Source organism: Culex quinquefasciatus, chromosome 2 (assembly GCF_015732765.1).
Source record: "Culex quinquefasciatus strain JHB chromosome 2, VPISU_Cqui_1.0_pri_paternal, whole genome shotgun sequence".
NCBI lineage: Eukaryota > Metazoa > Arthropoda > Insecta > Diptera > Culicidae > Culex > Culex quinquefasciatus.
Genome location: NC_051862.1, coordinates 67847784 through 67863086, shown reverse-complemented (window position 1 = coordinate 67863086; position 15303 = coordinate 67847784). Strand labels below are relative to the sequence as shown.

At 37.9% G+C, this 15303-nt stretch overlaps 1 protein-coding gene and 2 non-coding genes across 3 annotated transcripts in view; 2 read left to right on the top strand and 1 right to left on the bottom strand.

Annotated features, from left to right (window-relative positions):
- The window catches only part of LOC6044353, a 42236-nt gene that overhangs the window by 14421 nt on the left and 12512 nt on the right, over window positions 1–15303 (top strand). Inside the window, exon 4 of the mRNA XM_038250411.1 lies at window positions 8594–8865. Coding sequence (XP_038106339.1) covers window positions 8594–8865 — 272 coding nt within the window. The remainder of the gene's footprint in view (window positions 1–8593; window positions 8866–15303) is intronic.
- Window positions 12937–13102, bottom strand: LOC119768179. The gene has a single exon (XR_005277991.1). It is a non-coding gene; the product is annotated as a U1 spliceosomal RNA (small nuclear RNA).
- Window positions 13498–13663, top strand: LOC119768182. The gene has a single exon (XR_005277994.1). It is a non-coding gene; the product is annotated as a U1 spliceosomal RNA (small nuclear RNA).

Genomic DNA, 15303 nt, shown 5'->3' with positions numbered 1-15303 from the left:
AATATTGACTGTGTCAGATTAGTGTGTACAATGGCTGTAATTGAGGGCTCCGTGGTTGGTCACTTAGTTGAAAGGATATGAGATAGAAATACGTTTGAGGAGTCCATATATAAATCCATTGAAGGAAAATTCCTGCAAAGTTTGTTCAAGCCGTTTTTTTTTTTTTTGTTCATTTGTGTCTATTTCCGTTCTTAAGTCTGAGCCACTGTAATTCTAGGCAACCGCTACATAGGTCATCCTTGTGGCCCTGTTGGTTATCCCATCAAATCAAATCAAAATCAAATCAAATCAAATTTGTGTCTATTTCCGTTCTAACTTTTCAGTATTGGAATCATTTCTTCACACCAAGCAAAACAATGTAAATGGGCAATTGCGAGTTTGTAAACAAAGAGTCTATCCTACTCACGTCAGTTCTTTGTTTACAAAATAGCATTGGCCCATTTAAATTGTTTTGCTTGATATACAGTGTCATCCCGTTTTTGGCAACACGAATTTTCCAAACATTTCTGCTTGTCAAAAATCAACGGATTTTTTTCATGCTTCAGTCATTTTTGACCGGGATGGCACTGTAATCCAGACCATCATATGTTCAGTTATTTTTAAATTTTAGATCATTTTCCGCCAACTCACTCTGCTCTTGCTTCGACCCTTCTTAATCGTAATTTTGGTCTCTGATAAGGTATCCGAGGTCCATTTTTCGGTATATCGTGATGGTTGGGTGGTACGACCCCTTTCATTTTTCTGGATTTTTCAATTTTTTCCCTTGCTCCACTGAGAAAAATCGGGAGACATGTCCAGAGTTTTTTTTTGAAAAGGACCAATAAACTATTGTCTTTTATATGTTTATAGGACCTAATCAAAAAAAACTCTAGATGTCATTTTATGGGAATTTAATTAAATTTTGATGAATGATTTTTGTATTTTCATAAGAGAGGCATACCAGCAACATCTTAAGCTATTTCCTCAAAAAATCATAGGAAAAAAAACGTGGGCCAACCTTTTAATTTGATCTTTAAAAATTCATAGAAGTGGCGTGTGGCAGAAATTACAGATTTGTTCAAATTAGGTTTTGCAAAATTTTAGGATCATCCGGACATTCTTACAAATTACTGGCAACAAGAATCGTCCCGGTTGGTTGAGTTATGCCCAAGAACCAGCGAGTTGAAGTTACCGTTCCAACTTTTTTGGGAGGCTTGGGCGTCCGTGTAAGTTGGGCATGCGTTGTGCGTTCCAGTGTTAAAAAAAACCTGTTAAATTTCCTACAAGTTTGTCTTTGACAACTTTTGGATACGATGCAACGGCTTCGAGATTCAGCTACATTTTAATAATCTCAAATCTAATCTAATCTCTAATCCAACATAAACGCAGCCAGACCGATGAAAGCATGCTGGAAAGTCTTGTGATTAGATTACGCCCAAACACTTTTTTGTCAGTTTTAATATGATGAAATTTGTTGTCAAAGGGACTATTATGTAAAATTAGACGCCCGATTTGATGGCGTACTCAGAATTCCGAAAAAACGTATTTTTCATCGAAAAAACACTAAAAAAGTATTAAAAATTCTCCCATTTTCCGTTTTTATAAAATAAAGTACATTAAATTTCCCATAAGGGAAATTTAATGTACTTTTCAAATCCACATTGACCCAGAAGGGTCATTCTATCATTTAACGGTGCACATCAACCAGAGCTATGACACCCAGATTTTTGTTACAGACATTTTAGTATCTTCACAACTACAAATAGAATCTATGACATTTCCCCGAAACCCATATTACCGAAGGGACATTTCCCCGAATGCCACTTCCCCGAAAAGACACTTCCACTAATAGTCATTTCCCCGAATTCCATTTACCCGAATTTCCCATTTCCCCTAATCGTCCACATCCCCGAATGCCATTTTCCCGAATGGGCCACAATCCCGAATGCCACTTACCCGATTAGTCATATCCCTGAATAGTCATTTCCCTGAATGCCATTTCCCCGAACGCAGTCAAGCGGAAATGCTCGGTGCCCAGGAGCGCGCGCGCTCGGGGAAATAGCATTTTATAAGAAAAAAAATGATGGCAATTTTTATCACATCAAACTACATATAATATTTCTTGAAAGGTTCGTATTGGCTCTGAATGATCAACTTTCTTTTTGGCTTCATTCAGAACAGACGTAGCATTTTAGGGAGGAAGGGGAGTTGAAAGGTTTGGTACTATTCATTCAAATACAATGATTATTGCTACAGACTTTTTTTTATATATTCTCGAAACAAATACATTTTTCTTATAGACATGATAATAATAATGCAATAGAAGTTTTGTTATTTTTTATGATTCAAAAAAACATACCGTGCGATTTTCGTAGTACAGAACCCCGTTTACACTGATCATTTTATTCACATTTCTGGTTTGGGATTTGGCGAAAAGTATAATCAACAAAAACTTTAAATAAAATTTGTACCAGCCTTATGTACCTATTTGTTCGATTTTTGGGTTTTTCAACAAAATTAGAAAAAAGACAAATTTCCTTGCAAATTTCTCAAAAACAACATCTAATTATGCAGTTGAATACAAATGTTAATTGAACAAAAAAAAGTATCGAATATCCGAAGGCCTCGGAAAAATTTCACTTCGGAAAATCGAATCACGAAAAAAAAATTTCGATGCCTAATTTTTTATTGTCGAGCTTAAGTATGACCCCTAAACTACGTTAAAGTGATTTAAAACTTTTAAATCCAAGATGGCGGTGGTGAAATATTGAAAAAATGCATGTTATTATTTAATAGGCAATCAACTATTCAAATTTGACTAAAATGGGGTTGCAGAATTCAAATTTGATGTTTAAAACAAGGAAAAGAAAAAAAAGAAAAATAAATTGTTCGTGATTCGATTATCCGAAGTCCCATACAAACCTTCGGATAATCGAGGCTTTGGATAATCGAGTCTGGACTGTGATTGGGTCCTAAAATTAAGCTTAAATTTGTGATATTATTGTTCACAACGATAAAGCTTATTTTTCTAAGTACAATGACCCTTTGAACGACCGCAAAGGATTTTAAAATGGATTTTTGATTCAATTTTTAAAAATTCACTTCACGGCCCTTCTTGGCAGAAAAGCTTCTACTTGATAGCTCGTTCCAAGGGGACCATAGTTGATCCATCGAAAAAATGTTGTCTTGTCAATATCTTTTTTTTTTTTGCATAAAAATGAAAAAAAAAGTTTTCAGAAATGGTTTCTTAATGGGTTCTTGTTCATAAAAAATGACAAAGGGCTTTACTACCCAATTTACAACATTTGATCAACAGCATACCCGAAAAAGCTAGTTGTTCGGTAAAATTGAGAAAGAAAATAACTGTTATGTGTGTGTGTGTGCAACCAACCAAACGGGACCACGCGGTCGCTTCTTACAAATTGAATTGTTTCCATATATTTTCGATTTCCATGCTATACATGCAAATAACTCGCATAGGCATTTGGTGGGTGTTAGCTCTGCCGAGCTTCGGTGACCCATTTCTACGTAGGCTAGCCGTACGCGAGGTACCTCAGCTTGAACCGACAAGCCCCGCTCTAAAGAACGTTTGCATCAATCAGATACAAACGTTATTCAGAACTTCCGATTTCTTATCTGTGGACAAGAAATCAGCGCGTATTTAGTAAGCAGATGTTTTATATATAAGTTTGTTTTGAATGGATGTCTTAATTGGTGTGAGCGAATGTTAGAATATTAGTGAGAGGGTTTTTTTGTTTTATAAAAGGAACGTGCTCACCGAATAATGATATCTTCAAGACCAGCTTCATTTGAATTTCTGGAGTTACCCGTTTTGTTGTTAAACTTGCGAACCGCTGAACCTCCATCGATAAACTTGAAACAGCCAACCGTATCACGATTTGTAGCTGTGATTGATGACGTTGCCAATTGGTCTTCCCTTTGTCCGGAAGTGTAGTGTACCGGTTGAAGATCGCCATCTGCTGATAAGTTGCTGCTGCTGGAAAATCCTGACCGTGAAGATTTCTCCCGTTGGAATCCGGGAATCAGCTTTGATTTCTGCAACAGGCTCGAGCTGACACCATATTTTTTTTTGGAAAATCAAGAATGTTGTACTTCTATTTTTTCGCTGGAAATCACTTCCCCCTGACCGCTTTTCCTTGACCACCAACTTTTCCACCGGATATCACCATTATGTAAATTTTTGGAAGAAAATTCACCGATTTTTTTAAATACGAGAAAAAAAACGTAGAGTGAAATTTACAAACGTCAACACGCGCGCACGGCTTGCTTCGATCTCCAAAGAAAATAACTGTTATTCATGGAAAAAGGCTTTAGCGAAAATGATGATTGGGGGATATGAAAATTCTGGAAAATTTAAATTTAAATAAACGGCAATTTGCGTAAGTGTTACTTCGGGGAAATGGCATTCGGGGAAATGGCCGATTAGGGGAAATGGCATTCGGGGATATAGCCGATTAGGGGAAATGATATTCGGGGATATGGCATTCGGGGATGTGGCTGATTAGGGGAAGTGGTATTCGGGGATGTGGCCAATTAGGGGAAATGATTTTCGGGGAAATGGCATTCGGGGAAATGTCATTCGGGGAAATGAGCTAGACCCCTACAAATACTATCGAAATGTTTTTTTATTCATCCCCTAAAGTTCTGTCCACAAAGTTATTTACAACAAAGCTTGATTAATTTTACAATCCCGTTATTGCAGGATTGGGTCCGTAAGTTTGACAATTTTGGAATAAGAAGACAACAACTTCCTTCGTTGCTGTGCACCCTTAAAACAAAAATATTCATTTTAAAATTTCGTGTTTTTTCTAACTTTGCAAGGTTATTTTTTAGAGTGTAACAATGTTCTACAAAGTTGTAGAGCAGACAATTCCAATAATTTAAATATACAGACATAAGGGGTTTGCTTATAAAAGTTACGAGTTATTGCGATTTTACGAAAAAAAAGTTTTGAAAAGGTTGGTTGTCGTTAATTATGGCCGTTCATGGTCACCCGCGACAGACACGGACAACGAAACAAAGAGAATCGCAAAAAGTAACTTTTTCAAAACTTTTTTTCGTAAAATCGCGATTACTCGTGATGTTTATAAGCAAATTCCGTATGTCTATATATCATTTTTTTTTTGTAATTGTCTGCTCTACAACTTTGTAGAACATAAAAATCCCTAGGCAAAATATTTTCTAGGTCACGGATATTTGAAAAGGACCCTCTAAGCGTCCTTCCGACCAAGCAACATTTTAGGTGCATTGATTTGCAATAATAATCTTCTTCATCCATGGCTTGGGGCAGAGTTCGTCGTGCTTTTTCACAAAAAAAAACTAATCTTGACACTGTCTTCACATTTTCTTTTCCGTCTATTTCCACTACAACTATTTTACAGTTTACATTTTCCAATCAACAAAAATTGGATTGTCTCCCTAATCCATCTGAACACGCAATTTTTTGAACACCACAACTTTTAGCAGCAAAATAACTATTCTGAGAATGCAAAATATTTGAATTTCTCTCCGGTAGGTTTTGTACATAAACCTATGATCAGTTTAATCTTGCAACACCTACAGAATATTTTCCAATTTCGCCCATGAAATTAAAATCTGTCGTACGGGCTTTATCAGCTCGATTGAACGCGAATTAAACCCACTCTTCCACCTTCCCACCCACACGTTCCCACAGTTTTCACCCTTCGCCAGTCACTCCAATTACTCCAATCCGGATTGCACACGTGGGGGCGCCTCCGGACCGGCCAACATCAGACAACGATGCGGTTATGTAAACTCTCTTCGGCGGTCCGGACCGGTCAGTATAAAATATTTCGCAAACATAATTTGCCTCGGCTCGAATCAATCAGCATTAAGTGCTTAATAGACCACACTGGCTGATTCTAATCATTTTCGTTTTATTTTATGCTGAACACTTTCTCAGGTGCAGGGCCGGCTCTACACAGCTAAAAAAGTAGTAATCCAGCTGCGTGTAAAAGGCCTGGGTGTAAAATAAATATTGCATTATTTTATGCAATCTTATGTGTTTTTACACCCTGAAATATGTAGCCCATCAGTATGGGAAACCTACTTGACCGAAATGTCAGGCTCATATATGCGTTTATCCTTACAGCTATTCATCGGTCTGATGGCCGAGCGGGCTAAGGCGCCAGTCCTTACTGTTGGTGCTGGGTTTGAATCCCGTCGGTTGCAACTTTTTTTTTTGTGTTTGCAAAAAATGTACATGCAGTGTGTAATATTAAGTGTTTATTTTGACGAAGGTGATGTGCATGCTTTTGCATGCGATTTTACCATCGGACTTTTTGCTGTGTAGCATAACACCTTCAGAAGGCGGTCACTTTGGTCACGAGTGCCCTCTAGGGGGGCTTTCTACCTGAGGGGGATGTGTGCTGTAGCTACGTGTGTGTGAACCTCCCCAACGATGATGGACGGCGAGGTGTAATTGGAAATGGCAGCAATCACTACTGTTGAGCGATTGAAGGAGATTTTTTTTTGCTTACTTTTTTTGAGAAATTATATTGGTTTACATTAATTGCCCAGTAATGCAGATAATTGAAACTAACGTGCCGCTGTTTGCTTAGGGCTGGAGTTTAATAGCATGTGTCTAGATGGCCTACGGTGGTGATTTTGAAATGTAAGGTGATGGAGGTAATAACTAGAGTTTAAAGTCTAGACAGAATTTAAAGTTAAGTAAATTTGTTTGCATGAGGATCTTCATAAAATCAAGTTGAAAGTCCAAATCAAATATTGAACATCATTTGAGCACTTCCTGCATCACCTACCAGAGTTCAAACCCACCTGTCACAACCTATAACCACTTTAAGTTCAAAGGTGTGCCTTATCACGCTGCACCAACCTGTTGCCACATAGATCTACGACCTGCACACCTTTGGTGCTATGACTTCACACCTACCGATGGTCATCTCGGCACGATCTTTGGCACCCATCGAGGTATTGCTTCCTTAATTAAATTCCCCCTTGTTACCATCACTCCAAACCAGCTGTTGCACTTGTTCGAGCCCCAAACTCGATGCTTATCTTAGCGTAGAGTAAGAATTATTATTTCATTCATTAGATCCCTATTCATAAGCTGACCACACGGCGTAGTTTCATTCATGAGCCGGCGCTCTCTTCACGAGAGTGTTTCATTCTGACTCCCCTTATCAGCGTCCGGAGATCACCATTACGGCTCATAGTATCACTTCAATACAGCCATTTCTCAGATACGATCAACTGATCAGCGCTGGCCTTCACGGGTTTACCGTTGAGACACGACGCTCGGGCACAAACAATTCGTCACTATTGCGCGATTTCGAAGAATTCATTCTCCTCAAACATCAGCTTTGATTGTCGGTCGGTCTGCCTAGTTTCGCGCGCGCCGATCGAGATGGTCATAAATCAAGCTGCCCTGCCCTGAGCTTAGGGTTGCGCGCGGGGAGAAGGGTTGGAACTTTTATGGCCGAATCCCTCATGTGGAATATTGGCAATTTTCCTACGATCGATCGTAAAAATTAATAAATGAAAAAAAAACCCGTCCCAAAAGGTGAAGTGGCCAAACCACGCGTCACGCCCTTTGGCGATAATATTATGGCGAGTTTGATGCTAATGTAAGGGCAGAGCTAGAGCTGGTTTGATGACTACGGCATAAAGGGTGGACTAATGTGTTTGGCAAACAAGAACATTTGAGCAAAATTTGTGTAGGGTGACAAATTTAGTGATTCACGGTGTCGAATAAAATGTTCGTTTATTGTCCAATTTTGATGGTTTGGTTGAGTTTATATATGTCTCAGAACATTTGTTTACATAACATTTCAAAAAACAACTAATCATTTCACAAACAATCTAAAATGGAATTAACTTTTTTGTTCCATCTCAACTATTCTGATGCTCTTGGTACCATAAACACTTACACAAATCACGGCGTATTTATCACTATTTATCACTGTCAGTACTTTTTGATTTCAAGTCAGATTTTGCATGTAAAAATGAAGTGAATATTTTTTTCGACTGTTTTGTTCTATTTTTTCAGAAATTAGGCAGCAAATATTTTTCAAAGTTTATAGCTTTGTTTATATGTACAACTTTATCCAAGATACCAAATCCATCAACAGTTCCGTTTTCATGATACAAATTCTAGAATATTTAAGTATCATTTTTAAGTAGCCAGCTGTAGAATTTGGTGGCAGGGTGGGGATTATGTAAACGTCCAGATGACATAAGGAAATTGGTGGGAAAATGGACTCGGGAAAACCAACAAGGAGCCGATTTTGGGGAAAAATCGGCCTCTTCCAATCAGGTGTCCGAGTGGACAAGACGTGCTCCTCGGTGTGTTGGTCGTCAATTGCCGCACACAAGGCGGGACCCGGAGGTTCCGCGAGCGCGCGTCCGTCTCGGTTTGGTCGGCCTGGGCATCGTAAGTCCAGTATGGCAGTTGCCCACGTCTAACCGTAACAGGACCACCCCCGTCGTCTGGCGCCTCCCGCGCCATTAACGCCAAGGACGACTACCCTCAGGCCGCTGGCCTTAAACGCTAAGGAGGGCCTCTCTCGGCGAGCCCAAATCGGTGGACTCCGGGGCTTGCCGATTCGACAAGGAGAGAAGACACCTGCCCGTTACGAAGCCAGCAACGCCTGCTGGTCGTCCATCCACATCCGGCACGGAAGCCGAAGCCGAAGACGGCCCGAAGGCCGCAGTACGAAGCTGCGTCCGGCGACGAAGACCGGAGATCGCAGCTGGGGAACAACCGCCATCGCCGAAGCCAGCAAGCCAAGAACCCCCAACCGTGGGACGGAACGAAGCCGCAGAGTGGTAGCGCCGAAGCTCCTCTGCCGGCGAACATCCGGCGAGATCCAGCTGAGCTGCATGGTAAGGTTGCCCCTGAACTACCCACACAAAACACCCCCACACCCACACTCACACCATTCCGCAATAAAGTGCTGTTTTTGAAGTTGAAATTCGTAGTGTTTTCTGTTTGTTCACCGTCTCCCTTGAATCACCCAGTAGCTTGCCGACCCTGGGACTACGGTCCGAGTCATGCTCTACGCTGTGCGAAGCCAATACTTTCACAGTTGAAGGAAATTTGCTAGTTGTTCACTGCTGATTTTGGCAATTATTATTATTTTTGAGCCAATTTTGTACCTGCAAATGTTAACTGCTAAGTAAGCGGTTTTATCAAATTTGCTTGAAGTTTAATAAATACATTTAAAGTTTTGTTCCAAAACATTTCTGAAATTAAATGCAATAGTAATACTAGTAAACGATGTTTTTAAGGCCAATGCAAATATTTTTCAAAGTTTTTGTCCCTCGGCTCCGGTCGGAGTCGAGGGGGGCAAACAAAATATGAATATTGAAATAACAAGCATTAGTTTCTACATTTGCATGGAAAAAGTGTGCATTTAACACTAGTTCAGTTGTTTTGCAATCATTAGTTTTCAAAGTATGTAAAATTTGACGAAAACAAAAAAAAATGGCAAAAAAAAACTTTTTGCGATGATAAACACTGAAAATTAAAAAAAAAACATAAAAATTATTTTAAAAAATCCAAACATACTAAAAATGATTCTAAATGCAGGAGAATGCATTTCAAATTAATTTCAACTGATTGCACTTAAGTTTCATTCAAATATTAAATAAAATTTATAACAGCCTAATCAGGAAAAACAATCAATTAACAAAATGTCCCTCAAAAAACTTTGCTCGGCATTAAAACATTAACCATTTAGCAAATCATTTTTTTATTGATTTGAATACAATTTTCATAAACAAAACGCTTTAAGCTTGTGTCAAAAAACGGTTTGAATTTTAATTTCACCTTGACAGAAATGATCCAGATTTCCAAAGATATACAATACAGTCGATTTACCTCCATTTGAAAACACAACAAATCACTTTGCAAAATTTATAATAAAAATTCTTTCATATTTCACAAATCGACAAATCAGAAATCCTCTATCTGTCTTATGAGCAGTTCTCTACGGAATCGGTCTTTTTTCTTTAATTTTAATTTTTGTATTTTTTAATCTGGCTGAAACTTTTTTGGTGCCTTCGGTATGTCCAAAGAAGCCATTTTGCATCATTAGTTTGTCCATATAATTTTCCATACAAATTTGGCAGCTGTCCATACAAAAATGATATGTGAAAATTCAAAAATCTGTATCTTTTGAAGGAATTTTTTGATCGAGTTGGTGTCTTGGGCAAAGTTGTAGGTATGGATATGGTCTACACTGAAAAAAATGATACACGGTAAAAAAAAATTTGGTGATTTTTTATTTAACTTTTTGTCACTAAAACTTGATTTGCAAAAAAACACTATTTTTAATTTTTTTTATTTTTTGATATGTTTTAGAGGACATAAAATGCCAACTTTTCAGAAATTTCAGAATGGGCAAAATCTTTGACCGAGTTATGATTTTTGAATCAATACAGATTTTTCAAAAATCGAAATATCGTCGCAAAATTTTTCAACTTCATTTTTCGATGTAAAATCGAATTTGCAATCAAAAGTACTTTAGTGAATTTTTGATAAAGTGCACCGTTTTCAAGTTATAACCATGTTTAGGTAACTTTTTGAAAATAGTCGCAGTTTTCATTTTTAAATTAGTGCCCATGTTTGCCCACCTTTGAAAAATATTTTGAAAAGCTGAGAAAATTCTCTATATTTTGCTTTATTGGACTTTGTTGATACAACCCATAGTTCCTGAGATATTGCCATGCAAAGGTTAAAAAACAGGAAAATTGATGTTTTCTAAGTCTTACCCAAACAACCCACCATTTTCTAATGTCGATATCTCAGCAACTATAGCTCCGATTTACAATGTTAAAACATGAAACATTCGTGAAATTTTCCGATCTTTTCGAAAAAAATATTTTCAAAAATTTAAAATCAAGACTAACATTTTAAACGGGCCAAACATTCAATATTTCGCCCATTTGAAATGTTAGTCTTGATTTTAAATTTTTGAAAATATTTTTTTCGAAAAGATCGGAAAATTTCACGAATGTTTCATGTTTTAACATTGTAAATCGGACCTATAGATGCTGAGATATCGACATTAGAAAATGGTGGATTTTTTGGGTGAGACTTAGAAAACATCAATTTTTCTGTTTTTTAGCCTTTGCATAGCAATATCTCAGCAACTATGGGTCGCATCAACAAAGTTCAATAAAGCAAAATGTAGAGAATTTTCTCAGCTTTTCAAAAATATTTTTTTCAAAGGTGGGCAAACATGGGCACTAATTTAAAAAAATGAAAAACTGCGACTATTTTCAAAAAAGTTACCTAAAAATGGCTATAACTTGAAAACGGTGCACTTTATCAAAATTTCACTAAAGTACTTTTTGATTGCAAATTTGATTTTACATCGAAAAATGAAGTTGAAAAATTTTTGCGACCGATATTTCGATTTTTTGAAAAATCTGTATTGATTCAAAAATCATAACTCGGTCAAAGATTTTTGCCCATTCTGGAAATTTCTGAAAAGTTTGCATTTTATGTCCTCTAAAACATATCAAAAAATAAAAAAAATTAAAAATAGTGTTTTTTTGCAAATCAAGTTTTAGTGATAAAAAGTTAAATAAAAAATCACCAAATTTTTTTTTACCGTGTATCATTTTTTTTCAGTGTAGTCTGTATCCATACCTACAACTTTGCCGAAGACACCAAATCGATCAAAAAATTCTTTCAAAAGATACAGATTTTTGAATTTTCACATATCATTTTTATATGGACAGCTGCCAAATTTGTATGGAAAATTATATGGACAAACTAATGATGCAAAATGGCTTCTTTGGGCATACCGAAGGCACCAAAAAAGTTTGAGCCGGATTAAAAAATACAAAAAAAATCGAATGACCGAAAACTCAGAGAATTGCTCTTATAAGAAAAGAGTCAATGCAATCGTTTTAATGTTAAAGGAAAATATCTGAACCTAAAAACATAAACAAGGTGTTACGTACATAATTAAACGTCTTGTGGTACTGATCGGCGGAATTTAATCAAATTCAAACACTCGCGGTAGAGGATCAAAAATCACACTTTATTTGACTCGAATTAAACAAAGTTGTCGCTTTATTTCAAAGTGCTCGCGATCGCGGTTTATTGCAGACTGCCTGTTCTACCCTTCCTAGCACCAGGGTTGCCAGGTTGCCAGATAAATCTGGGAATGCCAGATTTTTCAAGTGTCAGCCAGAATAAAGATTCACCCTTCTCTGTGCCAGATATTGACAGACTTTGCCAGATTTTTCACTTTATGACCATTTTGAACAATTTTTTGATTAAAATTGACGAATTTATTTAAAAACTAAACAAATTAGAGTGTGACTTTCTTTAATAAAATGTTAATTCAACAACTTTGAGGACACTAAACCAGATAAAACATCTGAATTCTACAAACTTTTGAATTAATTCATATCCTCCCTCTCCTTCATCATTCAGAATTGTTAGATTTTCGTCTGCCAGATTTTTCCAGATTTATAATCGATACTTTGCCAGATTTTTCGAATTTTGATCTGGTAACCCTGCCTAGCACAGCTAGAGACCGGTACGAGCAGCTCAAGTTGAACTGTCGATCTTCTCATCTTCGGCTACTATCAGTCGCGGAGTACAGCGCACTGATCTTATCTACGCGGTAGAACGAGAAAACAGATAACACAAAAAGTGTGGATCGCGTGGTGGTCCTAAAAGGATTGGAAACAAATATTCTAATACAACGCGTGAACACAAGGCTTTATATTGTATTATTACCAGTCTACAAAAAAGGCCATACATTTTTTTTGTTCTATCAGCTTTCTTTTAAAAGTTGAAAAAACAACCCATACCATTATAACTTTTCATAACACAAAGTTATAAATTCCAACTTTTGGTTAGTTTTGGAAGGGAGATATCTACATCTACAATTTGAAATGCTCTGTCCAACCAACTTTTTAAGCTAATTAAGATCGGGATGTGCGCGTACGCACGTCCCGGCTACCAAAAATTACACACACGAGATATCCACATGAGGGATATTCGCAGGGGTCAACCCGACCCAGAAGTGCAATGGCCGAGCCTCGCCCTGGGGGAACCGCCTTGCTGATCACGGTAACCCCTGTGCCAGGTAAGTATGCCGTCTGGTGGTTTGAGGAGATGTATTTGATGTTTGGGAACGTGGTGATGTAGCGATACAGACATTTGCTTGAAAACTTATTAGATTTTTACCTGAAACAGGTAAAATAGTTCGTTGATAGAAGTGTAGATAGAGATAATTCAAATAAGAATCAAGAAAAATCGTATTTCTGAACTATACAACAGTTAACATTTTCTGTAAAATTGGACAGGTAAAAGGATTTTGATACAACTGGTTTCAATACATTTAAGAAGAATTCAATTAGACAAAAGATTCATACAAGATACAAGCTTACAAGATTAAAAACAGGTAAATTTCAAGATTAAAAATAAAAGTTTCACTAACCTTACAAGTTTCCCAGCATCAAAGACATTCCTTCAAACCACCAGAAGGCATACTTACCTGGCACAGGGGTTACCGTGATCAGCAAGGCGGTTCCCCCAGGGCGAGGCTCGGCCATTGCACTTCTGGGTCGGGTTGACCTCTGCGAATATCCCTCAAGTGGATATCTCGTGTGTGTTATTTTTGGTAGCCGGGACGTGCGTACGCGCACATCCCGATCTTAATTAGCTTAAAAACATGGTTGGACAGAGCATTTAATTTCGTAAGAACTGTCCAGGTGAAAGTTCACCTACTGTAGCTGGAGAATCGTGCCAGCATAATTTAAAATCTGGAATTGAATTTCACTTCGCCCGCAGGCTGTGAAATATTGCCCTACAAACCCGGAAAAAACTGACTACAAAACTACATAACACCAGCGAAACACAGCTTCTGGTGCGCTGCGAAATTTGAGTCACCATTGTGTAGAACCCCGCCAAACGAAAGTTAGATAACAAATTTAAATAATCCGTGTGCGCCGGCGTGACACTTTGGTAACAGTTCTCAGAGACCCTGACTGTAGTAGGAGTCTCGCCAACAATGATTCAATGGTCGGCCGCATGTCCGCGCTACTTATGGTCATGGTTGGGGTTTTGGAGTTGGTAAGTCACCGCGGCTTGCTGAAAATATCTTTGAGGTAGGAGTTGTGGTCCAAATAGCACCTTCGGGTATCTCCCCCGCACGTGAAAATGGATCGTACTTGAGAGAAAATTGGGATGTCAAATTGGAGTTTGGGTCATAAGACCGAAAGTTGTTATTTTGCCCAAGGACTCATTTGGTCATGGGTATTAGAACAGTTTAAAAAATTAGTCTAGTTTAAATCGAAGAACCATTTCACCAAAAGATGTATTTTTATGATTTGAATTATTAAGTGCCTTGACTTGTTTTGGTAAATAGCTCAAACATTTTCCATTTCTTTTTTCAGACATCTCTAAACTCAATCTTCTAGTGTGGCATGCCAACGACTCGTTGGAAATCGAGTTCCGGGCAGGGCTGTCCTGTCTGTCCGCATTCAATCAGCTCCACCAAAAGCTATTTATTGTTATTTTTCCGCTCATTTTCCCCACAAACACACACACACACACACACACACACACACATTTCTGCAGGCTCTCTAATATTATCATTACGGACAGACATTCCACAACAAGCAGGGACCTCGTGGGGCAGGAGGAAAAATAGTTTATTTTATGTACTTTAGGTAACAGTGACGGCGAAAGTGAAAATCAGGAGAGTTTGCTGTCGGCAGCCACTCAAAGCATATCCCCTTAAGAACAGGCATTCCTGGTGGGACTGGACTTTCACTGATTTGTTTTTTTCTCGGCCCCAGTTGGTGGAATTGGTAAATGGCACGGCAGTAAAAGCTTTGCACAGGGTTTGTTTTTGAACTACCGCGACTAAAGTGCCAATAAAATTAGTCGAATTATTGATTCGATTGAGATAGTGAACGGCTGTGGGGAGTTAGCAGTTCGGTTTTTGTTGTTATGAGATTTGTTTTAAGATTAGTTTGAAATCCGGAGTCCTTTATGGAAAACCAGGTGTTTGTTTGAATATTGATTTATTAACATCAAACAAGATTTCTTCTGACAAAAACTTTCTCAAAGTAGAACCTTCTACTGTAGCGCGACACAGCCACACAAATTCGCTGTACGGATCCCTCTGCAATTTGCGCACTTAACGCGTGGCTTGTGTTTTTAGGCGTTTTCTATCGGCTCCTTTTGGTCAATCTGTTAAGTAATTAGTGTAGAGCCTACAACTATGATTGCTTTTTTGAACATGTCTGCAAACCATACCCAAATGCTGAATAAACAAAACAAATTAA